General features: G+C 43.6%; 4 protein-coding genes across 4 annotated transcripts; 2 read left to right on the forward strand and 2 right to left on the reverse strand.

Moving 5' to 3' along the window:
• Window positions 1-4,695: 4,695 nt before the first annotated feature.
• Window positions 4,696-6,039, forward strand: LOC9640547 (protein DOWNY MILDEW RESISTANCE 6). Its single transcript, XM_002985735.2, has 5 exons — window positions 4,696-4,902; window positions 4,954-5,096; window positions 5,150-5,272; window positions 5,323-5,641; window positions 5,696-6,039. The coding sequence occupies exons 1-5, from the start codon at window positions 4,735-4,737 to the stop codon at window positions 5,951-5,953; spliced, it is 1,011 nt and encodes a 336-aa protein (XP_002985781.1). The 5' UTR covers window positions 4,696-4,734; the 3' UTR covers window positions 5,954-6,039.
• A 4,062-nt stretch (window positions 6,040-10,101) lies between these two features.
• Window positions 10,102-13,787, reverse strand: LOC112340773 (probable LRR receptor-like serine/threonine-protein kinase At1g67720). The gene is made up of 13 exons (XM_024659749.1): window positions 13,760-13,787; window positions 12,710-13,259; window positions 11,958-12,650; window positions 11,827-11,898; window positions 11,707-11,775; window positions 11,593-11,649; window positions 11,356-11,543; window positions 11,107-11,303; window positions 10,931-11,057; window positions 10,803-10,865; window positions 10,568-10,757; window positions 10,387-10,519; window positions 10,102-10,332 (listed from the first exon to the last, which is right to left on the reverse strand). Exons 1-13 carry the CDS (start codon window positions 13,785-13,787, stop codon window positions 10,102-10,104), a joined length of 2,598 nt encoding a protein of 865 aa, XP_024515517.1.
• A 1,638-nt stretch (window positions 13,788-15,425) lies between these two features.
• LOC9640138 (tRNA pseudouridine(38/39) synthase) lies at window positions 15,426-17,468 on the forward strand. The gene is made up of 15 exons (XM_024659676.1): window positions 15,426-15,500; window positions 15,547-15,594; window positions 15,641-15,713; window positions 15,767-15,818; window positions 15,889-15,934; window positions 15,984-16,094; window positions 16,144-16,276; window positions 16,324-16,423; window positions 16,474-16,534; window positions 16,580-16,710; window positions 16,767-16,884; window positions 16,940-17,063; window positions 17,116-17,217; window positions 17,265-17,324; window positions 17,374-17,468. Exons 1-15 carry the CDS (start codon window positions 15,438-15,440, stop codon window positions 17,424-17,426), a joined length of 1,275 nt encoding a protein of 424 aa, XP_024515444.1. The 5' UTR covers window positions 15,426-15,437; the 3' UTR covers window positions 17,427-17,468.
• LOC112340751 (probable LRR receptor-like serine/threonine-protein kinase PAM74) lies at window positions 17,355-20,901 on the reverse strand. Its single transcript, XM_024659673.1, has 14 exons — window positions 20,727-20,901; window positions 20,115-20,664; window positions 19,558-20,063; window positions 19,371-19,503; window positions 19,249-19,320; window positions 19,129-19,197; window positions 19,016-19,072; window positions 18,757-18,959; window positions 18,504-18,706; window positions 18,315-18,441; window positions 18,197-18,259; window positions 17,959-18,148; window positions 17,754-17,886; window positions 17,355-17,696 (listed from the first exon to the last, which is right to left on the reverse strand). Exons 1-14 carry the CDS (start codon window positions 20,857-20,859, stop codon window positions 17,460-17,462), a joined length of 2,676 nt encoding a protein of 891 aa, XP_024515441.1. The 5' UTR covers window positions 20,860-20,901; the 3' UTR covers window positions 17,355-17,459.
• Window positions 20,902-27,415: the final 6,514 nt, after the last annotated feature.

The raw sequence follows: 27,415 nt of genomic DNA on the forward strand, positions 1-27,415 counted from the left end.
TATCATATTGGTGTTATTAAAATGGAAGGTCTTAATGCAGAGATTCTTTTGGGAAATAAAAAGTCATATAATTAGTGGAAAGTCTTTGCATAAATAAGTTAGTGACCCCTTTATCCTTTTTTTGGGGAGTACCATCAAAGAATTCACTTAGCACTAATTTATTAATATTTACTTTCGAAGCTCGGTTTTATAACAAGAGGTCTTATGTTGATATAAGCTCAAATTTATCTTCTATTGCATAGCCTATGCCATATGTTGGCATCTACAATTGTATCATACAATACAGCCAATATTCATTCTCTATAGCAATGACTATACTCATGTATAAGTATAGGATAACAAGGATTTAATTGTGTATATGGGTGATTTTGAGCTTGAGTTTAGTCATTGTGGGTAGTGTTGAGTTAAGCTTTTGACCTCATCCTTGGTATGGATTGGTTATAGTACAATCATATTAATTATGATTATAAGGCTTTTCCCCTTTGTCTCATATTTCTTTATTTTTCTTTCATTTATCTAATTTTTATTCCATTTTGTTTCTTTGCTTTTACCTCTACTTTTATCATTTTTTTTTCCTATTACTTTTTATTGTGTTTCTATTTTGCTTCTTTATTTCCTTTTCAGATCCCTCCGACGGTCTTTATATTGCAATGGTTGATCAACTCAAGAATGAGTGCAATGATTGGATATATGGAGCACTTAGACTAAATGCAAGGGTAAAGTGGTATAAACACCGTTCACAGGACTAATAAATCCCCAAGTCTAGAATAGGATTTATAAAGGTTGTGAGTTAGACTTCTCTAAGTGGTCAAAAAGGTGGTTAAGTAATTAAAGTTGAATGGAAAATTTAGTCACTTACATATAAAACTCCCCCAAGTGAGGGGTTTGATGTGATATTCGTGGTGATGGACCAATTTTCCAAAATATCACATTTCATACCCATTTTAATGAAAGTGGATATGAAAGGTCCAAAGGAAATTATTTCAGACCGAGATAAAATTTTTATTAGCAAGTTCTAGAGAACTCTCCTAAAGCAATATTCTACCAAGCTAAAATTTAGTGTAGCCTATCATTCACAAATAGGTAATAAATTTTAGATTAAGTATGATGGCAATAACACTTTTTGACAAATGGGTAATGGAAAGGGTGAATAGGTAGCTAAAGAAATATTTACGATACTATATCTCTAAAAACTAAACTGATTAGATAAATTATTTAGGACTTGTGAAAATGTGCTATAACAATTCATTACATTCGAGTATCAAGTCAGCTATTGAAGGTCCTATAGCACTCGATATGGCCGAGTATCATGGAGCCACAGTAGAGGCATTCATGGCGGAAAAACTCAAGCTTAACAAAGGCAAATTGAACAAAGTCAAACCAAAAGTATCAAAATATAGAGTTCTAATTTTGGGAAAAGGTGTGGCTAAACACAAAGAATGTAAAGTTACTAAGTGGGATTAGCTGGAAATTGACCTAAAGGTAAAAATGCATATCTTCCTATAAATGAATTAATCTTTTGTGGGGCCCTATGAGATTGAGACTTGAATTGATAAGATGGTTTATTGCCTTTAACTTCTCCAAGAAATGGAGAAGATGCACTTTATATTCTACGTAAACTTATTGAAGCCGTACTTTAACCCGCTTTGCAAAGACCAAGTGAAACCTTTATCGGAGGTTATCCAAGGGGAAAAGAAATACAAAGTTGAGGTCATCCTTAATGCACACAAGAGTAAGTGACAAAAATGCGAAGTGAAGGAATTTTATGTGAAGTGGAAAGAATTTCCACTCTATGAATTAACATAAAAATCAAAAGAGAACTTAGCGAATGTTTGAGATTTAGTAGAGGAATTTTTATAGGGTAGAATTTTATGTACTTATGTAAAGTCTAATTAAAGTATCCAATTATGAAATTAAGAAATGTCATGTGTTGGGACCTAAAAATATGGGTTTAGCTAGGTTGACTAGGTATAAAGAGCTTGGGTTCAAGTCACAACCCTCTATTAGGGTAAGGTGAGGTGAAGGGTATAAGAACACCTATATCTCATTGTTATTGGCGTTTAGTTAAGAAGGGTATAAAAACACCTATATCTCATTGTTATTAGTGTTTAGTTGGGCAAATCACTAAGTAGAGGGTTGCCCTTGACACCATGGGAATCATCTTCCAAGGGGGGGGGGGGGAGGGAATTGTGCTAAGAATAGTAAGAATAGTGAGGTTAAGGACTTAGTCTTAAAAGAACTCTTCAATAGTGTTTCCAAAATGAATTGAAGTTGGGATTAAAGGTGAATAGCTTTGTGTGGGAGTGAATATGGGCTTAAGAAGTGCCAAAGAAGCTCCTCAAAAAAGTACTTAAAAGAAGCATTTTTGAAATGGAAATTAATTACAATGTTCTTAACTCAAGTGGAGTGGTGTTTCATATAAGTACCATATGGCTCATTAGTCCCCACCCCTTCTTAGGGGCTTGGGGCCTTCCCTTCATGATAGAGGTGGGGAGTTGAGGTATTTATACTACACCATTAGGCCATAGTATTTCCCCTTGGTGTCCTAGATTAATAGATACACCAAAGGTTTGGGATTTAATGGGTCTTATAATCAAGCTTTATGTACTATGGGATGTTAGGAACCTAAAAACTTAGTGTGTTTGACTACTTGTGTTTACAGGAAGTGTAACCAAACTTTAAGTTTAGTTTAACTTTGGGAAGGGGATTGGGAATTTATAAAGAGTTGGTTGACACTTTGTTGCTTATGCAGTAAATAGCTAAATTTAAGTAGGATCAAGTTAAAGTTGGTATGAGAGGTAAAACTCTTAATAAAAGAACTTAGTGAAACCAAAGGCAAAGTTAGTCAAATAGATAAAGTAAGTTAGTAAATTAGAAAATGAAAACTTATGACTTACAAAAGTTTTGGAGTCTTTGAGCATGTGAACTTCATCTTATAATAAAGTTTAATATGAGGAGAAGTAATTTTTTCATTAAGTTAGATATTGTTTTTAGGTATTGGCAAGTATCAATAGCAGATGAAGATATTTTCAATATTATATTTCATATACCATTTAATTTATATAAATTCTTGGTAATGCTATTTATTTTGAACAATGCTCCACTAACTTTATAATGTATGTTGGATGAGGTTTGATTGTTAACTTCATCAATAATGTCTTGATCCACTTGAAAGGGATGTGGGAATAATATGTTTGCAATATTCACAAAGTGTTATATTGGTTGTAGAAAGTTAATTTAAAGTTGAAGCAATTGAAGTGGGTTTAAGGATATAATTTATTTTGGGTATTGTATTTTTTGCGAGTTTACAAGTTGGTCCTTATAAATTTATAGTTGTTTTGAAGTCTCCTATTTTAAAGTGTGTGAATAATATGTAATGTGTAAGTCATGAATTTTCCTTTTCAATTTATAAACTTATTTTGTTTATTCAACCATTTTTGCCTTAATTTCAATTAAGTTCTTTTGCTAAAATTCACATCTATTATACCAATTCTAACTTAGTCCTACTTAAGTTTAGCTATTTATTGCATGAGAAACATGGCAACTCTTTATGAATTCTCAAACTTTCTCCCAATCCCCCTTCCTACGTTAGATTGAATTTAATATTCAACTACTCTCCTTGTAGTATAAGCAACTAAACACACTAAGCCTTTAGATTCTTAACATCCTATAGTATAACAAAACTTGTTTATAAAACTTTTTAAATCGTAAGCTTTGGGTGCATCTCTTGGTTCAAGACCCCAAGGCAAACACCATGGTTGAGCAACTCAATATTACCTTAACTCCCCACCTCCATCCCACAGGGAAGGTCTAAACCCTTAGGAAAGGGCAAACCCTAATTACCTAAAAGAGGCATATATAATATAGGAGGATTTGAAATTTTTGTAAATACCCCCATATGTAACATTGCTCTTAACAAGCAAATATCCCAAAACCCTTAAAAGGGGGTGTATTCTTGTTTATGGGTCATTTTCCCTTTATATTTAAATCTTTGAATTGTCTATTTAGTTGCTTATAAAGGTTAAATTTAAACCAAAAGCACAAATCCAAGCACTCTTAAGGGACAATTAAATTTATTCCTCACCTCCACTAATGTGAGTGTATAGAATATTAAAAAATATACATATTCAATTAGCTCAAAACTTTAATTTATATGAGCAAATAGTATATGGCATTGTTGCTATACACTTAGGCCTCACACATTTTAAAAAATAATTATCAACCATTTATAGTAGCTTAGGGGCTTAGTTATTATATTTTTTAATAAAGAAAAAATAATATACTATAATTAAAATATTTCAAAAAAACATAATAAAATATAATACTTTACAATATTTATTAATATATATATATATATATATATATATATATATATATATCCATTGATAATTTCTCTTCATATTGTTTTAGATTCTAGCATGTATATTTTCAACAGCTTTCAATTTAGAAAAATCAAAAGCCATGAGTGCATGAAATATAGAAATATGCATCTTTGTGGTATATTAATTTGCATTCATAAAATAATATATTATAGTTGAATTTTGTAGTTATTGAATTAGATTCAATTTTTATCATATTTAATATTTGATTATAACTGAACTCAATTTCATAATTGCATACTTTTATCTTATACATAAACTTAAATAACTTAATTCCTAATTTTGTAACAATTGATTGCCTGTCACACTCCGTAGCTGTTATCCACACTCGCACACAGATTATTTCACTTTGGATATGGCTAGAGTTGCACCAGAAGAGAATTATCTCCAAGATCTGAAAGATAGGTTTCAAGAGGCAGAAGTTCTTGATGATTCTCAAGTTCCAATAATTGATTTCTCTGGTGATCCCAAGTATATAGTAGATGCTATAGCTTGGGCTTGCCAAGAATGGGGTTTTTTCCAGGTAGGGAAAAGGTTCTTCATTTTATCTCTTGCAATTGTCCCTCCTGTCTAGGCAATAAATCACGGTGTTCCAATTGCTAGTATGAAAAATGTCCTCAAACTAGCCAAGGAAATTTTCAATCAGACATCAGAGGAGAATGAAGCCTATAATTCATTGGGGAATAAACTCAGTGATGATCCATCTGAAGCATACAGGTAGAGAAAGATAAAAGATAAAAACTAACAAGAATCTCATGGCATTTCAATAGATATGGCTCTGGATTTAACGACAGGAAAGACGCGAAAGCAATCGACTTAAAGTATTTCCTCAGGCTGGACTATAGTCTTGCTCGAGAGGAGGACATTTGGCCAGAGTCACCGAGTTGCTTCAGGTAAAGTTTTTTCTTGCCTAAAAGTCCTTGAATCAAAATTGATGCAACAGGGAAGTAATGAAAGAGTACCATGACCAGGTCTCAACCTTTGGACACTGCTTGCTCGATAATATTTCCAAGGGCCTTGGCTTGGAGAAAAGTTACGATCTTAAGGTAATGGGCGAGAAGATCATATGCATCATGAACTACTACCTTCCATACCACACACCGGAGCTCGTCAAGGGCGTGTCGGCTCACTCGGACCCCCGTGCTATCAGCATCCTCATCCAAGACGACGTTGGGGGACTGGAAGTTTGCAAACATGGTCGATGGTTTGCGGTAAAGCCAGTGAAAGATGCCTTCGTCGTCAACATTGCTGATCAGTTACAGGTAAATTTCCTTCTTTTTTTTCCCAATACCATTGCTAAGGATCTAAGTTTCCAGATAATGACGAATGCAAAATACAAGAGCGCCGAGCACCGAGTTCGAGCACACCCTGAGAAGTCGCGATTGTCCGTGGTTGCGTTTTTTGGGCCTGGAATGGACACAGTGGTCGGCCCCCTGCCAGAGATAGTAAGCGAAGAAAATCCTCCTCTCTACAGGGAATGCGTCACCAAAGACTATTTGACCCAGTTCTACGCCAACGGGCTTGATGGCAAAAGGAGCTTGGACTATGTTAAGCTCGACCGTGCTAAAGTTTGAGAAGAACAATGCCATGAACATATAATAATCTGTCTTCTAAGAAGTTGGAAGTTTGCGTAGGAAGACTAAAGACTTTGTTTGCTCTACACGGCATTGTTTGAGGCTACAGTTTTCTGGGCGTTTTGAGTTGTGGACAGACTTCTATATAAGACATTGTTTCTCCTCTCAAACATCTACAACGTCGCAGGCGTGAATTACTACGAGTTATGGCAGCGTCGCAAGCCAAACTTGACCCGGCAATTCCAGTAATTGATTTTAGTGGCGAACGCTGTGAGACAATCAAGGCGGTGGCCGATAGTACTTACATTCTATCGACAGGATTTTTACACATTTTCAGGCTACAAACCATGGAGTTCCAGCGTCCAGCGTCCAAAGCATCGACCTGGCGCGCGAGTTTTTTTATCTCCCTCTCGACGAGAAGAGATCTTCCAACGCTGCAAACGAGAAACTCATAGGCATCTGGAAGGACCAATCGGGAGTTAATTCCTACCATGAGGACTTTGCGAGGAGCAAAGGCCAAGACCGGGACTGGCGAGACGCCCTCGTCGTCAACTAGCTCAGAAACACGAGGCCTGGCCAAAAGCTCCACCTTCCTTCCGGTAAGACCGCTGGATGAGACAACCATTTAGTTGGAATTTTGCTTGCATTTGTTTCTCATTAAAAGCAAATGCAAGCACAAAGATTTCAAAGTAGAATCAGAAAGTTTTAAAAGGACTAGCTTATGGCTACGAGAATAAATCTCTACAATGTTGCGTTGGATGTTTGCAATTGCAAGTAACTTCTTGGCAAAGTCCTCTGTTTCTTTAATCTTCTGTGAAGGTACATTTTTGTTTCTACATTGGATTCCTTTGCATGTCTATCTGTGAGAACTCTAATGCGTGCATTCAAAGAGACCTCAAGGCTGGACAGCTCTCTCTTCCAGAGTGAAGCCAAAGATATGATACTCTGCTTTGTTGGTTCTTATTGTTTGCCTCTTCCTAGTCTTAATGCCAAGGGATGTACCAAGGTGAGAAGCGCAAGAGAACCAAGCGTGTGCTGCTAGAAGCTATGCAATCACCAGGAGGTTCGTATCTCTTTAATCGATCTCTGAAGAGGACAAATACCTCCAGAGAAGAAATGGCAGTAGCAGCTCCACCGGGGAGGAAATCCAGGCAACCAGGTGCAGCACAGACAAAGATGCTAGTAGCGTTTCTTCACATGACTTCATTCTGGTCCAGCAAATATCGGCTCTCCTGTGGCTGGACTCGTTGGAAGTTTCGGCTCTAATCGACATCCGGAGCAGCTCGACTTCCTGGCGAGCTGGGATTTCTCGCACGACCCCTGCAGCAGCTTAAACGGGGTGGTGTGAGGCGTCAACCACGTAACCATGCTCAGCCTTGGCGGCGGGATCCCGGACTAGCAGGAACTCGGAGCCCATCGCTGGGGAAGCTCACGTGTGAGGAGCTTGGCTCTCGTCTCGGGCCACTTTTGCATCCCAGACAGGCGGCCTCAAGGACCTCCCGTTCATCGGCCTCACCAGCAATTGCCTCTCCTTCTCCGGGTTGTGCAGCATCCAAAGCATGAACTTGAGCTTTGACGGGGAGTCCACCGGAGGAGGTGGCGAAGCTCCCGAATCTCAACACGCTGACGCTCTCGCACAACTCCATGTCAGGTGCGCTGCCACTCTTCTCGGCCATGCTCATCCACCTCGACCATCTAACGCTGGCCACGAGGACGATGCAGGCGTTTCTCGACCTGAGCTTCAACCAGTTCATCGGAGGCATCCCGCCAGAGATCTTCGGCTTCCGGATCAGCAACCTCCTCTTCCAGGGGCCAGTCCAGGTTCTAACCACGTCCTTCACAGGCATCCCATCGGTGGTGGATCTCAGCTAAAACTGTCTCACAGGCCGCAGGGCTGGCGTTCGCTCTTTCTCAACAACAATCGCTTCTCCAGGGCGGTGCCGCAGGAGTTTGTGGACGCCATGTTCGGGGACCTCCAGGTCTTGTACCTCCAGCACAACTACATCGCCAACATCAACCTGGCGTCCACCATCCCGCTGCCTACGATATACACATTTTTGCATCCATTACAATTGCCTCAACTCGTCGTCGTCGGATCCAAGAGTTTTAAGTTAGAAACTGGCTATTTTTACAAAGGTGGTGGCAATAAATACCTGCAATCCGGAAGCCCTATTCTTGTTCAAGTTTTTTTTCGAGGATGCCTGCTTGTATTTGTTCGCCCACAACCCAAGCTACATCGCCAATACGACACTACATGGATGAGGGACACCAAGGTGGACAATAAGAATGGAGCTGCCAATCTCAATCTTTCGAAAGAGTCAACCAAGGAATTTGTGAATAATTAGCTACTAGTTTCCTGCTGTTAAAATAAGAGGATGGAGCTCGTGCTACATTGAAATACAGCAGGTTTTGTGTTATGGACTCAGTCCTTGATGGGGGGAGGGTTTTCCTTCCTTGTCTGGGAGGAGGCATCCGATCCCGTTCGATCGCTGATTCGCCAGTCAGAATCGGTTTGCGTTACTTATAGAAAATAAGAATACTAATCATCTACGCTCTGGGCGCACAGGAAGAGATCGAGGGAAGAAATCTCTAGAAATAATCCATGCTCAAGCTTTAATCAACATGGGTGCTGGAATGACTTTGGGCTGTTCAACAGTCCAAAGCAGAAGTTCGTAACTTGAGGCTGGCAGCATCCATCGCAGCCACAACGTTCTTCAAGTTGTTTTTGCATAACACATACATCCTGTCTAGCTGCTATTTTGATCTGCGCATTGATCCATCCTTGTAGTTTTGTTATTTTGAGGTGGAAAGAAAGAATGATGCACTTCTAGGCGTGTATTTAAATTTGAAGCTCCTCTCCAATCTTGCAAATTTTTGCCATGATTTCGTCCTCGGCCATGAGTAGCTCTAGGTGTGTTTTGTCAATGCAGGGAGTGCAAAAAGCTTTAGGTTTTGAGCATCTCAGCAAATCTTGGATGCCATCTACTGCCTCTTTGGAAAAAATTGTCCAGCGCTGGGAAATTCTATTTGACAAGAAAGAGCATCCACTTTCTATCAAGCAGAGGTGATTAGAGTTGAAACAATGATGCACTACTTTCTCTTTATTAGTTCTTGCTCAAGAGGAGCGCATAAACTGGACACATGAAAAACCACAAAGTTTAAGGATTCTCAAATATCCCACTAAAAAAGTGAGATTTTTCTGACAAAGTGTATATTAGATACTTAAATTATTTGATGCTCCTATGACCGGAGAAAGAGACCAAATGCCATTGTATAACTTCATATTTGCAAATTATCTCTGGTTAGAACATTTTAACTTTGTGGTGGTTAAAACCATTTTACCAGGAAAATGCTCCGGACAAAACTATCCCAATCTTCCAAGTCCTAAGATAACTGGGAGAGTCTTACACCCATGTCTCACGTGCCAAGATCGAGAAGAAAAGGTAGCATCGCCTATAAAAGATATTATCCACCAACTTTTGAGAAATAAGCACAAAGTCTCTGACCGTTTCAAAACCTTTTAAGCATTTAGCCCTTTCAAATGTGTCTTTGAATCCCTATGCCTGGTGACGAGGAAACTTCCGATGGTCGATCCAAGAGTGCTACTGATACCAGCTTGCGAAGCCATGATTGCAGCAAAGAAACATTTCGTCAATTTATCTTATCACTCGGAGAAACTTTTCAGAAAGTAGAAATTTTGTTGCTATAAAAGATTCTAGAGAGACTATTCTTGGGATGGAAGACTCAGCAATAAACACTCAGCAATAATTGCTGTTGGTTCTTAATTTAACCACTGAAAAAAGTACTTAATTAACTTTTTAATGCTGCTTAAGCAAACCTGTGGATATACCTCAAACATAGGATATTCTACTATCTAACGGTTGTTATTCATTTAGATTAATTTTGTATTTATAATTTATAAACATATTTATAATTTAAAATTTTTCTTAAACCCTTTCTTATATATTATTTTTTATTCTATTATCTAATGGTTCATATGCAATAATATTAATCTTGTGTTTATAAATTACAAAAATTCTTATAATTATAAACTTTATTTGATCAATTGAATTAATAAATAAGAATAATACTACTATTAAGCAAACTAAATGTTAATACATGCAACACGTAACAATTTATTATAAATACTATATTCCATTGTTGAAATTTTGCCTCGAGCTAAAGCTCCCATCCTCCTCAAGCTGGATAGCCTCTCTCAACTCAGTTACCACCATACTCATGTTAGGCCTTCTCTTGGAGGAGTGCTCCACACATCTCATTGCAACCTCTAAAAGTTTCCATGCTGATTGCTCTCTATAGTTTGATAACTTAGGATCTATTACCGCTTTCAAGTTGCCTTTCTCAAGTTCCTTGCATGCCTGAAAGTGAAGGCTGCTGTCAAACAAAACAAAAGTGAAAAAAAGTGTTCTTACCCATGTAGAGAGAACAATTTGCTCCTCTGGAAGAGATAGGTTGATTGGTTCACGACCAGAAGCAATCTCAAACAATACCACTCCAAAGCTGTATACATCTGATTTCTCCGTGAGCCTGTTGTATGAATGGTACCTGTCAAACCAGCTTGATTAAAATGAAAACGACATTTTCTAAGCTTACTCTGGATCAAGATATCCCGGAGTTCCTTTTACTGCAGTTGAGACATGTGATGCTTCATTTTTGTTATAAAGCTTGGAAATTCCAAAGTCACTGACTTTGGCAACCATAGCAAAATTTAAAAGTATATTGGTTGTTTTGATATCTCGATGAATTATGTGTACATTGCATGAGGTGTGAAGATACTCCAATGCTGAGAGAAGTATTGCTCAATTCAAATTTACACAAACTTGTTTACCTTGAGCAGCCTCTAAAGCAATTTGCAACCGTGTTTTCCAACTTAATGTTGGGCGGTTTGTGCCTGAAACCATCAAAGAGGCACAAACCATCATGAAAGAAAGATATTACTATATAACAAAAACTCACCATATAAGTGCTCCCTCAATGTTCCATTTGCCAAAAGCTCATACACTAATATAAGCTCAGACCCTTGATTACAATAGCCAAGAAAAGTTACCAGGTTTCTGTGGTGCACAATTGATAGAATATCGATCTGTCAAGAAAACACAAATTTAACAATGTTTTTAGATATTTGAAGTCACCTCCGTGTAAAATTCCTGATGCCCTTGGCTTGAGCTGCTTGATAAAACCTTCACTGCAACTTCAGTACCATCTGGAAGTCGGCCATAATACACTGGTCCGAAACTTCCTTCTCCAAGAACCTTCTTAAAGTTGTTTGTGGTATTAATGATATCTTTGTAAGTGAAGCTTTTAGCACTGAAATTTGGAGACTTTGGCTCTAACCCAGAGAACCGGATCAGTGTGTAAGTTAAAAACTAGGATGAACTTACTTGAATTCTCTGTAGTCTCTTCATCTTGTGCTCTAACAGTTCTTGGACTGTCCCTCTTTTTACTAGAGAAGAAAAATACGACAAGTCCAGCTCCAAGTAATAGTATGGCTACAGATGGTACTGCTACCGCAATGATAAGCGTTGTATTTTTTTTCTTGTTGTGCTTTTCACATAAGTTAGCAGTTATGCTGCAAAAAGAAATGATAAGAAAAAAAAACAATAAAAAAGAAAACTGACTTGAAAGAGAACTGAAGTTCTGGTGGTATGCATTCCAAACTGTTGTTCTGTAATGACCTGTAAAAGAAACCAGTGAGCAAGGAGCTCAAGCAATGTGGCATGGCATGTACTCACAAGACTGTAAGATTTTTCAAGGAGCTAAAAGTTGGAACTCGTCCTGTCAATACGTTGTTATCCAAATAGCTGAAACGAGAAACCGTGAAGGAGACAAAAAAGTTTCAATACGATACATACATTTTTGTAAGATGTGATAGCTTCCTGATAGACTCTGGTATGGTAGCATTGAGTCGCTGGTTCGACAGCTTCCTGTAACGTACAAAGGCATAAAGATTAGAAATTAGAAACATTAGAAACCTTCTTCTTACAGCTCTGTAATTATCGCTGGGCTTTGAGCGAAGTCGCAGGTGATCCAGCTCCAAGTGTAACGATGAGGCAAGCAAGGATCCCCTGACCATCCAGTGAGGTTAAAGTGGTTCATCACCTCGCGTATTGCTAGCACTGTAAAAGAAAGAAACAAAAATGTGTTCAAGTATGAGAAAATATGTTTCTTTTCGGCTGCGGATCTTTTACCGTCATCCGATTCTGTCCCTGGGAGGAGATTTTTGAACTCGAGTAGCTCGGCAGCATTGATAATTGGACCAAGTGTTGAGTTTCGCGTCGGAGTGAAAAGAAACTGCGTCGGATGTGAAAGTTCCACCGGATACTTGAGGTATATTTGCATCGATGTCAAAGTGTCGGGCTTTCCGGTGTCAATGATCAGTGGTGAATCTTGAAACATGCTGGTGTTGAAGAAGATCGTGAATTGTCTCGTGTTGTTGCCTAAATTAGCGAATTCAGCAAAGTAAAAGTTGACTTTGTACAGTGATGTTCTAAGTTTCGCTGGGAATGTAAAGACTATGGCCGAGTCTGAGGTGATTGCCGTTCTCATCACCGCCGAGGGAGGCCTGTCAAACGTGCTTGCCGAGACCGTCGAGTTCGTGCTGATTCGCTGGTACTTTTCCAAGCTCGTAATTTTTGTGTCGGCTTGCCACATTCGATCGTAAGGATCCTCGGGAAACCTGTTTCCACTCCAGTTTTTATTTGCAAGGAGATGTGAAACACACTAGCAAGTGCTTACCTGATATCGGCATCCGATGTTGCTCCCAGATTTATCCTTCTCCAGACTACTATAGCTTCATTGGAATCTGAAAGGTTTCCGCTCATGCTAAGTTCCAGTCTTCGCAGCTCGATTGCCGAGATGAATGGAACATTTGCCGGTGATGTCGAGTTGCTCGCAAGGCAAAAATCCAGCGTCGAATTAGCAGCCTTCACGACAAACTCGTGGTACCACGTTTCTCCTTTTGTAATATGTGTATCAGTCACCTTGTTCGCACCGATCAGGATCTCAAACTCTCTGAGAGATGATTCGAGGCCATCGTAGTTGCCATAGTAAAATCTTGGTCTTACAAGGTAAACCTCGTCCACCAGAACTGGCAGTCCATAGCAGTGCTTTCGAGATGTATCCGGAAAGTAGCGAAGGCGCTGATAGATTGGACTCAATCCCCTCCCCAGCGTACTTGAAACAGAGGCTTCAACTCCTGTCTTGATGTACTTGCCATCTGGTGTCCACTGGATACCAATCTCATCCGTGTGGCTTTCGGAAGCTCCGCAATCAAGGCTCAGAAATCCTGCAAACAAAATGCTCAGACTTTTAACAAAAGATTCAAGTCAACCAACTAACTTGGTTGAGCTGAAACATAAATCTGTGTTGCGAAGAATGGAGTCGTAAAAAGAAGGATGAGAGGAGTTGACCACATTGTTGCTACCCTCTTTTTCAGATAGCTGAAACTTGCTTAAGACCTGGAAAGACATGATAACAACGACGCTGCAACCAGGGACTTTGTCACGCAAACAAACATGCACGCGCAAAGAGCAAGTCAATAAGATCCATTTGAAAAGTATCTCTGAAAGTTTCTCGCCAAATCCATAGAACGTTCTGGACTTGGAAAAAATCTCTTGAAACTATTCCAGTTTTACATCGAAGTAACAGTCCATGCTGAGGAATTGGCACTCCCTTAAAAGTGAGAGACAAAAGTCGCCATTTTTCACCAAACTTGGGAAGAGAAAATGGAGACTTCAAGCTGCCACACGTTAACTTAAACAAGGAAAGCGATAAGAGGCAGCATACCATGAACATTATCGCCATCACCAGCCATCGTGTCCACGCTACTGTGCATTTGATGAAACTAGCTGTGTAAGTTTGTAAGCTAACAGAGTATACCAACTTACCTGAGTCATCTCTAACGAAGACGCCCATTGATGATCTTGTGCTCGATGTCTCTTTGCTCGCAGTGTCCGGCTTTTGCATCTGGAAGCTCTCTTGGACCAGCCACGAACGAAAGCCAGGAGTAAATGCGTAACATGTCTCGTTTTCAATCGGCTTCCCAAACTGCAAAAACTTTGTGTGTCACTTATGCCCCAGACGAGATCACCAGTCGCAAAGCTTTTCCGAAGCTTTGATCTTGTTCCACAATCACCCTGCTGCTTGATTCATGGCCGAGCAAGCTTGTCGAGCGCTAGCCAAGACCTGGAAATGCTTGCAAGGCGTCATGGATCGAATCAAGCAGGAAAAGCCAACCTTGCATCGACTCATCCTTGTCTGTGCTGGAGGAATGTTGCCGCACTGGTAACCATCTTTGTGCTGCTCATCGGTACACCAATCTTCCTGCTCTTCCTTCCACTTCTCGTCCCTCTCGGCATCCTGGCGGTTCTTTTCATCGGTGGGATCCTTCGTCACCACTAGCTTGGCTCTTGGAAGTCGCAAAGTTTGGAGCCGAAGCCATGATCCATACCGTGACCGGCAACTTCGTCGAGATCTTCACTGGAAACGTTGGATCCCATTTCGCCAGCATCGTCGCAAATACCGCTGGCGGTGTCAAGAACGTTGCTGTGGCTCGCAAGCTGTGGGCACGGCGATGGCGAAGAATCGAGCGTAGTCGCCAGTGGTCTAGTGGAGACTGCCAAGAACACGGGAAGGCTCTTGAGATTGGAACCACTGCGGTGACAGGGGGAGTTCTCGAGCTTGGATCAAGTGTAACTGGCGGAGTTCTCGAGCTTGGATCGAGCGTAACCGGCACTGTGACTGAACGTGGATGCTACCAGTTCTTGCGGCAAGAAGGGGAGCCAGGTGCTTGGGAAGGCGCTGATGAAGCGGCGGAACGCGGACATCACCATTTCCTGGAGCGTCTGCACGACTCGTGAATGATAGCGTTTGGGGAAGATCGTGGAGACGATCGGCCATTCCTGCCGGTGAGTATCACCGAGATTGGCTCGCCAAGAATCCCAGAGGGACAAGCCTCGGCGGCCAAGTCGATTCGTCCTGTTCTTCCCGAGAAATGGGAAAGGTCTATAAGGAGCTATGAGAATCGATTGGTAGGCATCTCTCTCCCTCTCTCTCTCGCTTCGTCGACCGAGAAGAATCCTTCCTCTTGCTGGACCATCCAGGAACGCGGGTGGCGATCTAGGCGATCGCGCCGCTTCCACAAATCCTATCGGCTAGGGCGGAGAGCTGCTGGGCGTCCTGGCCGGGAAGCTCTGCTCCCATGGCTTCTCCAGCACCGTCACCGCGGCCATCATCTCCTGCCGCTTGCGCTTCTCGTAGATCCGGCGCTCGCGCAGCAGCCACGCCTTCTCGCGCATCGCTGCTTGTGCATCTGGAGCCTCTTTCACTGCCCCTTGGTGACGCCGCGGGGGAATGTGCGCTTGCCGCCGCCCATTCGCGCTCCCGGCGCTCAAGCTCATCGCCATGGCGGGAAAACCTCAAGAACCCTAAAATCTCGCCATAAGCCCTAAAATTCGCTCTTTCGATGGAAGAGGGGCGCATCCGCGAGCTGGAGAACGATGTTGCCGCATTGTCTGCGAGGATCAAGGCAAGTTCTTTCATCCTCTCTTCAGTGAGTGAAAATCTTGGCGCAGGCACTGGAAGTGGAGAATGCAAATTTAACTGCTCGATTGTCACAGCAGGTTCGTTCTTCTTGTCTCCCATTCGATTTACTCTCTGTTCTTTCAGCATGGTGAGAACCAGTCGCTAAAATCGAAGCGGACTCACAAGAATCACAAGAATCACAAGAAAGAAAATCAAGGTACTCTACGATCCGTTTAAAGGAATTCCTAGTAACTCTTTCTCTCTTGCTAGGAAACTTTAAGCGACGATTTGTGGCTTTGAAAATCATGTACATTGGCAGCTGGTACGTTCCTATCTTTCGTTTGGAAGAAAGCTGATTTTTTTCTTTCTTTCTTTTTTTTGTTACTATCTAGTTACCATGGATTTGCGTCGCAAGGCTGTGCTTTTAACACTGTCGAGGTATGCAGTGTTTGCTCTAGAACATTAGAGCAACTCTGGCATTTTCCAGTCCGAGATCTTTGCCGCTCTACAGAGAACAAATCTTGTAGTCGGTTCTATAGCCGATGCAAATTACTCGAGGTGTGGTCGAACTGATAGAGGTGTTTCGGCGACTGCTCAGGTTCTCTTTGCGGTGTAACTCTTCCTTTTTCGAGCTTGGCTGCTTGCAGGTTATTGCATTGTATTTGCGCTCGAAAAAAAAAGCGTTGGATGACACCGAAGAGTCTGGTTATGGCTCAAAAGATAGAGTCATTGTCGCAAGATCTAGCCGCGAAGAGGAGGAGATGTTTGCAGCCGAAACAGGTACCTTCACTCGTGATTTCGTGATCTAATCGTTTGAATCGCGCCAGATGACGATGAAATAGACTACGTAAGCTCACTTAATCGGGCTCTTCCAGCAGATATACGAGTTCTTGGATGGTGTCCTGTTCCTCCTGGATTTCATGCAAGGTATCACTCTCAATTTTAAGCATTGACTTTGCGAGTGCTCTGGTGCGCAGGTTCAGCTGTTTGTATCGGGAGTACAAGTACTTCTTCATCGACGATGGCTTAAACATAGACGTAAGAAATTGAAAATTTGGCTGCAGAAGTTTCATTTTTGTTTAGGCCATGAAGCAAGCATCTCAGCGACTGCTTGGTGAGCACGATTTTCGCAACTTCTGTAAAATGGATGCTGACAACATTCACAACTACACCCGACAGATTCTGGCTTTCGACATTCTTCCAATTGAAGAGTGGTAGAGTATTTGAATCTTTGGATTGTTGGTTTCTTCATCACTGTCTCGCCTTTCAGCTGGGAAGGAAGAAGTCTGTGGGTTATGCACGTCCGAGGAAACGCATTCTTATGGCATCAAGTTCGTTGCATGGCTGCTGTGCTTTTCATGATTGGCCGTGGCCATGAAACACTGACAGTAAGCTGCAACTCGATTTTTTCCATGGAGATAAATAAGTTTGTTGATTTTGTAGATCATTGATGACCTTTTAGATGTGGACAAGACAATGAGAAAACCACAGTATGTGATGGCGCCCGAGCTTCCGCTTGTTCTTCAGAGTTGTGCTTTTCAAGGCCTTCGATTCTACTGCCGGCCCGGTAAGAGTCAAGTTAGATCCAGGCTCACATTTTGGTTTACATATGTTTGTAGAATCAAAAGCACAGATACATAGGCATTTGTTGAAACATCTCGACCAAACGCTATTAACAGCCGCACTAATTTCTGAAGGCATGCTGGAGCTTGATTGTCCTGGTAAGCATGCTTATCTTCATGCTTCGATTAAATCCATGATGTTGCAGACTCAATTGTTTCTTTTAGCAAAACAAATTATGTGCCTCTCCTCTCTCGGCCCACTGAACGTAAGCACACTTCTACCAGAGTTTCACAGCTGACGATTGTGTGCTTTAGCTACTTATGAAGAACGGCGAAAGAAATTGATCAACACCACCAACACTTCTTAAAACACTGTCTCAATTTTGGTAAACTTGCACTACTTATCTTCCTCTTCTGAAAGTTTCCATAGATCGTGTGATAGAGTTCCCTTCCTCCTCAAGTTGGATGGCCTCTTTCAGCTCGTTTACCACAGTGCTCATGTTTGGCCTCCTATCGGATCGATGCTCCACGCAGTTCATTGCAAGTTCCAAAACTTTCCATACTGCTTGCTCTTTATAGCTTGATAGCTTGGGATCTATTAGAGTTTTCAGGTTGCCTCTCTCGAGTTCCCTGCATGCCTGGAGGAAGTAAAGCTGCTGTCAAGCAAGCGAAAGACTTGGAAAGAGTGTTCTTACCCATTTTGAAAGAACAACTTGTTCCTCTGGAAGTGTCAGATTGATAGGTTCACGGCTGCAAACAATTTCAAACAGTACCACTCCAAAGCTGTACACATCTGATTTCTCTGTGAGTCTACTGTAGGAATGGTACCTGAGACCATTGGAGAAAAATTTGTGACAATGGTTCAAACCAGAAGATAATAAAAATGAAGTTTTTGCTTACTCTGGATCGAGATATCCTGGAGTTCCTTTGACAATTGTTGAGACGTGAGATGCATTGTTTTTGTCGTAAAGCTTAGAGAGCCCGAAATCGCTAACTTTGGCAACCATAGCAGAGCTTAAAAGTATGTTGGTTGTCTTTACGTCTCGATGGATTATATGAAGATTACAAGACGTGTGCAAATACTCCAATCCTATGAAAATCATTGCTTAGAGTCTTCATACAAACTCGTCTTGTTTACCTTGAGCAGCGTCTAAAGCAATTTGCAATCGAGATTTCCAACTTAAAGTTGGACAGCTTGTGCCTTACATACAAGCACATTAAAGAGAGACAAACGGAAACCAAAGAAGATTACTTACCATACAAGTGCTCTCTCAAAGTTCCATTCGACAAAAACTCATAGAGCAGTATAAGCTTCGATCCATGGTCACAGTAGCCAAGAAAAGAGACCAAGTTCCTATGATGTACTACTGATAGAATATCAATCTGCCAAGAAAATGCAATGGTTTTGAATCAGTTTGGTATCCATGCTTCACGATCAAACTCACCTCTGTATTAAACTCTTGATATCCTTGCTTTGAGGAGCTTGACAAAACCTTAACAGCAACTTCAACACCATTGGAAAGGCGGCCATAGTACACTGGTCCAAAGCTTCCTTCGCCTAGAACTTGCTTGAAGTTGTTTGTGGCCTCGATCACATCTTTGTAACTAAAGTTTTTGGTGCTGGAGTTTGGAGACTTTGGAGCCAGGCCTGGAGATTAGAATTGAGCTGTAAACACAAGCCAGCATTTTGCAACTTACTTGGACTCTCAGTATCTTTGTTATCTGACTCCTGTGGTCTGATGGTTCCTGGGCTCTTGTCCGTCTTTCTACGGGACATGAAACACACAACAAGTCCAGCTGCGAGTAGTAACATGGCTACGCATGGAACCGCGATTCCAATTAAAAGTGTTGTATTTTTCGTCTTCTTTGCGTCGAGTTTCTCGCATAACTTAACACTAGTGCTGCAGAAGGAAGGAAACAAAAGATAAAATTCAAGAGAGAATCTCGATAAACGAACTTGAAAGAGAGCTGCAGTTCTGGTGGTACACAATCCAAGCTGTTGTTTTGTAAGGACCTGTGAAATAGTGAGTGTAAGAAACACTCTAATTTTCGAGCATACGCTGTACTCACAAAACCGTGAGGTTCTTCAAGGAGCTAAAGTTTGGAACTGGCCCTGTCAATGCGTTGTTATCCAGATATCTGAAGAACAAGATGAGAAGAAACCAAGAATTGCTAAAGAACCTTTCATACATTTTTGTTAGATGTAACAGCTTCGTGATGGACTGTGATATATTACCACTCAAACGTTGGTTGGATAAGTTCCTGCAATGCAAAGCTCTTCAGTTTCGTATGATACATATGAATCCTCTTACAACTCTGTGATTCTTGCTGGGATTTGAGCTATGTCGCAAGTGATCCACTGCCAAGTGTAGGGAAGAGGCAAGCAAGGATCTCCCGACCATCCAGTGATGTTAAAGTCATTCATCACATCACGAATCGCTACCACTGTCCAGAGAAGAAAACTGTCACAAACAAGATAATGTATATGATGCTACATACCATCATTGGGTTCTGTCCCTGGAAGGAGACCACCTTTATACTCGAAGAGCTCGGCAGCATTGAGGACCGCACCCAGCGTAGAGTTTGGCGTGGGGACGAGAAAGAAACGTGTTGGATCAGAAAGCTCCACGGGAGCTTTGAGATACACTTGCACTGAAGTAAGCGGAGCCTGAGTGTGCTTTTCGATGTTGACGGTCACCGCGATCTGGGGAGTTTCAAGAGAGCTGGTGTTGAAAAGGAGCGTGAACTCTCTCGTGTCGTTCCCCAGAGCGAAGAACTCCGCAAAGTAAAAGTTGACGTAGTACTTCGTTGCCTCGAGCGTGGCTGGAAACTCGAAGACCATCACGGAGTTGGAGACGATCGCGGAGCTCATCACCGCGGTGGGAGGCTTGTTAAAAGTTTTCCCTACGGAAATAGTCGAGTTAGTGTTGATCCGCTGGTAGCTTCCCATGTTTTTGAAGCCCTTGTCAGCTCTCCATATTCGATCGTATTCATCCAAAGGATACCTGTTCGAAGAATTGAACGCTCGAAGAGAAAAAAGTTTGGGAGTTTCTTACCTGATATCTTCGTTTGAAGTTGCTCCAAGATTGATCCTTCTCCACATGAGTAAGACCTCACTATAATCCGAGACACTTCCACTCATCCCAGGAGCCAGCCTTCTAAGCTCGATTGTGGAGATGAATGGGATATTTGCCGGTGAATTCGAGCTGGTTCCAAGGCATAGATCTAGTGTCGAGTTTGTGGCTTTCACCACAAACTCGTAGTACCACGACGACTGGCTTCCCAGGCTCGCATTCATCACAGTATTCGCACCAATCGCGATGTCAAACTCGACTCGAGTTGATTCCAGCCCATCGTAGTTTCCGTAGTAGAACCGCGGCCTCACGATGTAGCTCTCGTCCACTACAACTGGCAAAGCGTAGCAGTGCTTCCGGGAGGTGTCATTAAAGTAGCGAAGACGCTGCACTATTAGATCCGCATCTTTCTTCAACAAGCTTGAAATGGAAGCTGTCTCTCCGGTGGTGATGTACTTGTCGTCGGGTATCCATTCGATACCATTTACATCAGTGTGGCTGTCGAAAGCTCCACAGTCGAGGCTCAAAAATCCTGCACAAGATCGATAGAGTTCTTCCAAAAACCATCTTTCAAATCGATGAAATGCTACTCACCTGGTTGCGCTGAAACGTAAGTCTGTGCTGCGAGGATAAAGCCAAGCGTGAAAGGGAGGAGGAGATGATCAGCCGACCACATTTTCCGCTCGAGCGAGCCGAAACTGGGCCCTATTCTCTCAAAGACTTGCATGCTCTCGAGAAAAGCAAACGAGAGAGCGATCCAGCCTGTGCATAGACGACCAAGCAAAAGAAAGACATAAGAATCAGCAGGATGTTTCACGATCTAAATCAGACAGGCAAGAGAGGAGACTTTGGATATGTCAATGGCAATTCATTTGCATCAAAGCACCTTTGAGAATGCCGTAACAAACGCCGTGTTCGTGGCCTGAACGTGGAAGCGTATTAAAATCTATAAAATCAGTGTACGAATCTCACCATTTATCTTATGCTTTGTGTTATCACGACTTGCAAGCAGAAACTCCTTTCTTGTTCTATCTACATACGCTATGTCAAGCATGAACTTACATCCTTCAAGCTCAAGGTACAAAGAGTGAGAAAATGGAATTTATTTTGAAACTCTTCGGTCTAAACTGGACATAGAAAGCGAGACAAAGTGATTGAAGAGCTGAAACAGGAGTACAAACAAGAGTAAGCTGACGTTCATGACATGTTAATTTTGTTGGAGGACTTTGCTTTTCATCAAGGAATCTAACATCCCAAGTCTTGAAACTCTCGAGGTTCAACTTGCATGCAAAAATGAATGATTGAAACAAGAGCACAAAGAAAAAGAGGCTACACTTCCAAATTGATGCTGGCCTCGAGCAATTTGAAGGCCACATACATCAAAACTAGAAAAAACATCAAATCATATATGACGACTTGCTGAAAGTTTCCATAGATCTTAGATGGGATTCATTTGTACACTGCTTGCAGGAATGGTACCATTCACCTAGATACATACTGAGTACTGATTCGATCTAGAACTTCAGCTTCATCAGAAGCGCCGTATATGGGATTGGCAGGCAAGGATGGAGAGAACCTCACCAGTATGTTGTGGGGCCTGCGCGATCTTGGCCCAGATCGTGAAGTTAATGGTCCAGCTCATGGATGCTCTACACTCCCGAGCAGTGGACTGTGGCGGATATCTTCGTCTTCAACAATATGATGCCGCTCGAGGTTGCGAGATGGCTGCGAGCCAACTTGAAAACACTCATCAATCGATCAAACTCCACCCCTCCAATCCTCGCGTTCTTCCACCGATGATAAAACGACTGTCCAATCCGTAGCTGGGCTATCCAAGGCATGGCCTCAATCGTCTCCATAGCATGTTCACTGGCGACCACGGCTTCCCAGCAGACACTACGCAGTGGAAGCCATCCCATGCTCTAGACCGTAGTGCTCTTCTCCAGCGAGTTTGCCTTTGATCCTCTCCACCTCGCTGCAACAACTCAAGGACCCTGTCGAATACAAAAGCTCGAGCGTCGGAAGCCTAAGGCCCACGGAGCTGAACCAACTTGGCCATAGGTCATTCCTCTCTTCCTCAGTGAAGCTTTCTCGGGAGGTAAGTCTTCCTGCAGATGAAGAGGGTGTGCGGTGCACCGCGATGATACTCAACGATGCTAATGATCCATTCTTTTCTACACTGTCCGACGTCGGTGTTTTGGATGCAAGGATCGAGGCAGAAAAATTTCCCCTTCTTTTGACTACTTTGTTCCAAGAAAGCTTAAAAAGGCATGAAAGCTCTGAAGAAGAAAAAAACAGTGACGACCTGCTATGGAAAAGTTGTACGTCCGAAGCGCTTGACAAATCCCTTCCCAAGGAAGATCTGAGAACTCTGGCCTCCTTGAGCTCCTCCACGGCTAGCGATTAGCGCACACACAGAGCAATGCCGGTTGCAAACACTCGAAGAAATTGTTCGCCTTCTTCTCCTCTTCACAGCCATTCTTCCCGGCCACTTTGTTCTCCAGCTGCTGGATCTCAGCCTCGATCTGGCTGAGTATAACATACGGCCCCGACTTCTCTGGATACGTGAGCCACTCGCGCCAAACGAGAGCCTCTCTTCACGTCCTTCGCGTTCTTGCAAGCCCGAGAACCGCCGTCCAGGCCACGAGATCCGGATAGAACGGCATGTTCTCAACGAGCTCGATCCTCAACCTGGAAGGCGTCCTGGAAGAGCCGGAACACCTCCCGGCCAGCGCCCACCTTGGCAACCAGTACCATGTAAGTTATCTCGTAGGACACCACGAGGAAGAGCTCGAGCGTCTCACTGATAGCCGTGGGCATCGAGTTCCAGCACGAGAGGTACTTCCAGCACTCGTCGAAGATCCACCTTCCCACACCTGCCGTAGAGATTGATCTCATGAGAAGCGCGCTCACGATCACTTGGTCTTTTGGAGGACCTGATCGTGGACGGCGGCCGCTGCCATATCCGCGCAAGCCTCGAGGACGCTCGCAAAGGTGATGTGATCGGGCACCACGCCTTCGTGGCCCAGAAGATCCTCCACGACCTCCTCGGGGGAGTGGGACTAAGCCGAGAGCATCGACGTCCACAGCACCATATCCTTGAAGTCCACACGGTCGAAAACTTCTCCCCGCGAGATCGAGCCTGCCACACCTCCGGTACGTTGATGAGCCCGGTCATCACCACCACGGAGGCAGACTTACGGCTTGCTACTCCCGAAGCAAAGCTGTACGATGAAACAGGCCTCCTACAGCTGCGGAGCTTCTCAAGTCCTACGCTCAGCCGCACGGCAGAGGGCCGTTCTGTTTGGTTAACCGTACCGAGTCGAGCAACACTTCGCACGAGGTAGATCCAGACGAAGCAGAGGAAAGATGTAGCGTCGAGAGGTTTTCCAGACGAGATACGGTCTGCTCGTCAGATGCTCAAGGACTACATACTGCCATCCTCTGCCGGACTCTGATAGCACAAGCGACGCTGCAACCAACGACGATCAGTCTATCGATGGTGGTGGTGTTCACAGTGACGATAGCGACGATCTCTCAGGAGAAGAGGACGAAGAAGAAGAAGAGGAAGAAGAAGAACAATAAACTCCTGACCGAGAGTGACGATCGCTACGAAAAAGGCCTTGACTACTACCAAACGGATGCTGCTCGAGGCCAGACGCTCACATCCTCAACTCCGTGCTGCGTGGAAGGCCCGGAAGATCCAGGACCAGGTGTTCTCGTCGGCCTTCTACGTGGACGTGGGACTTGATTCGCGATAACCTGAATCGGAGTGTCATCTTATCAAGCAACCATGTCGGCCTTAACGAAGGAGTATGACGTCGTCGTTGATAATCAAAGTCTGGAAATGCTTCGTCTTTCCAGGCCACCTGTGCGCTTCTCTCCCACCAAAACGTTTGGATACCCCACAAACCCGACTGCGACTCGCTTCTCCATATCCATAGACGTGTCAAAGCTCGAGTCGGCTTTTTCCTCCTGTGCAAAATCAATGGATGGCTGGGATTTGCATCGGAGAAAATGCGCTTGGCCTCTTCCGCCTGCTCGAGCACCACTTGCAAATCCGTGAATTGTGTCATCGCGATGATGATGGCCTTCCCAAGCACCTGGCTCCTCTTCTTGCCGGAAGTAGTAGAGTATAGCCAGGGATCTTTATTATCACATTTTCACTAAAAGAAATATCACATTGACCGGTGGTAGATCACGAGTGCCTCTCTGATCCCGTATTCTTCTTCTTGCGCGACGAGCTCTTGTCACCGGATGGATGGAACAATCCTGCCAAGCCGCCGGGTACATTGGATCCAAGTTCAGTCACAGTGCCGGTTACGCTCAATCCAAGCCCGATAGCTCCGCCGGCTACGCTTGATGCAAGCTCGAGAGCTCCGCCAGTTACACTTGATCCAAGCTCGAGAACTCCCCCAGTCACGGCAGTGGTTCCAATCTCGAGAGCCTTCCCAGTGTTCTTGGCGGTCTCCACTACACAAGTGGCGATTACGCTCGATGCTTTGCTAGTGATCGCCATCGCCGTGCCCGCGACACCACCCACAGCTTGCGAGGTTTTTTCACTCACCGCCACAGCAACGTTCTTGACACCGCCAGCGGCATTTGTGACGATGCTGGCGACGTGGGATCCAACGTTTCCAGTGAAGATCTCGAAGAAGTTGCTCAAGTTGATCTTGACGAAGTTGCCGGTCACGATATGGATCATGGCTTCGGCTCCAAATGTTGCGACTTCCAAGAGCCAAGCTAGTGGTGACGACCTTGCAAGCACGAAGACCAGGATCCCATCGATAAAAAGAACCGCCAGGATGCCGAGAGGGACGAGAAGTGGAAGGAAGAGCAGGAAGATTGGTGTACCGATGAGCAGCACAAAGATGGTTACCAGTGCGGCAGTGCCGGCCAGCATTCCTCCAGCACAGACAAAGATGAGTCGATGCAAGGTTGGCTTTTCCTGCTTGATTCGATCCATGGCGCCGTGCAAGTATTTCCAGGTCTTGGCTAGCGCTCGACAAGCTTGCTCGGCCATGAATCACGCAGCAGGGTGATTGTGAAACCAGATCAAAGCTCCGGAAAAGCTTTGGGACTGGTGATCTAGTCTCGGGCATAAGCGACACACTCGGTTTTTGCAGTTTCGGAAGCCGATTGAAAACGTGAAATCGGAACCAAGACAGGAGTTGTTGTTACGCATTTACTCCGTAACGGGTTGCATGGCTTTCGTTTGTGGATGATGCAAGAGATCTTCCAGATGCAAAAGCCAGCGACTGCGAGCAAAGAGACATCAAGCAAAAGATGTCTTCGAGGTGGCGTGTTCCATGTCTTCGTTTTTAAGGTGACTCAGGTAACTTGGTTTAGTCCATGCCCTCTTGTTGGCTTTAACTGATCACTTTTTAAGTTTGTTCAGTTACAAAGACTTACTGTTCTCCCACAGGTGGTGACCTTTGTTTGTCACTTCGAAGAGAGTGCCAATTCCTCCTTTCACGAGATTTTTATTACGTCCAGAAAGTGATTTATTTGGCGATGACTTCTTTGCCGCGTGCATGTTTATTTACATGACAAGTCAGTTTCGGTTTTATCTCAGCTCAACCAGGTTAGTTGACATAAATCTCCGGTCAAAGGTCTCAAACAGGATTTTTGAGCCTTTGGTATCCAATGGACGACAAGTACATTATAACAGGAGTTGAAGCCTCCATAAGGTTTTTCAATCAGTTATAAGTCTCTTTTTTGACGTTGCCAGTGCATGGAACTTGGATAGGAACAAGCTTAATTTTGGGACTCCAAGAGATGGAAATATATATCTAAGAGCTTACAACAATCTTTCAAGAAATCTAGTTTTTCTCCAAGTTTCAGAAAGCTTGCTTTCCCAAGGCTTGTAAAAGTCGAGCGTGTCCTCTCTACATCCAGCTCTCGAGCTTCTCTCTGTGCAGCTCCTCGAAGGAGAAATCCTCGGCGACCGGTGGAAACAGGCCATCCCTGCTGGGTCTCGATTTGGTCTCCCAGCCGAGAATCCCTGTGAATGCCTCATGAACATCGTAAAGCACGGACTGACGGGTTGTTGGAACTTCCCTGCAATGCCCAATATACTTCTTGTAAGCACACCACATAGGTGTGTCTGGAGGCTTTGAAATGTCATAGTCTTCCGGCCGCATGTGAATAAGCTTGCACTTCCGCTCCCTGAGTTCCACAAGACAAAAAACAGTCGAGATCATCTGCAGCTTTGGAATCCGATCACGTACCACAAGCTGTCATGAGTGTAGCATCTCAAGGTCTGTTCGATCAGAGATGGGATTCGCTCCTTTGAGAAGCCACCACCCAACACCTGCGTGATGCAGACACGAAGATGATGTAAGCGCACACTCACAGTAAAGCATGAAGAATTCACTACCTCCTCCTCCTCCTGCTCTGCAACATCGTGCGTACCGAGCCGGCCATCTAAACAAGCTCTCAGAGTTTGAGAAAGATAAAAAAGGAGGCAACAACTTACACGTCAAGTCGTGGTCGTAATAGATTCGGAGGTCATAGCGTCCAAGCCAGATGCGAGCGTGCTGCATACAGGTCCCAATGGCGTGGTGGTGCGGCAGCACAGACAAGGGTGGCCTCTCTGCAACAAGCGATCTCAGAAGTTTGCTGTTCTCGATACCTTGGAGCAGCAGGACAAGTTCCTTGACCAGCAGGGGCATAGAGGGCATTTCATCGGGAAACCTACGCCGCAGAGGTGGCTTGAGCGGATGTCGAGCAAGCTGCGCATAAGCCCGTCGAACTCCGTCGTGTGCATGTGGAGTCGACAGCATGTTCCACCCCTGTTGTCGCAAGTCAAAAGAATGAGAACCGGGAAAGTTGGAAACCAGTGTTGTTACCAGCCTGTCCACCGGGAGTGTGAGAAAGAAGTCGGCCTTGAGAATCTTGGAAACCAAGCCAAAGAGCTTTGGGACAGCTGCAACGCCATAACGGGAGGGCTTTTGTGTGTTCCCTGACTCTGGTTTACTCGTCACCTTTTCGCGCCCTGCAAGTAGAACCGGTGAGACACCAGAGCAACAGATGGTTTCTTACATCTGAATTCCCCATTGGAAGGCATCCGATAGGGGGGTGGAGCAGAGAAATTCATACCGATAGTGTTGCGTGCCGGTATCTCGGAACTCACTGCCATTCAAACCAAGAAACACATGAAAAAGAAAAGAAAGAGCATGAACTTTGTAGGACAAAAACAAACCTTGGATGTTTCTGTTTTCGCAAAACTTTGTCCAAAGTAGCTCCAAGTGCTCGCTCACCTCCTCATCTTGCTTAGCTGC

The sequence above is a fragment of the Selaginella moellendorffii genome, unplaced genomic scaffold (assembly GCF_000143415.4).
Source record: "Selaginella moellendorffii unplaced genomic scaffold, v1.0 SELMOscaffold_70, whole genome shotgun sequence".
Taxonomy (NCBI): Eukaryota; Viridiplantae; Streptophyta; class Lycopodiopsida; order Selaginellales; family Selaginellaceae; genus Selaginella; species Selaginella moellendorffii.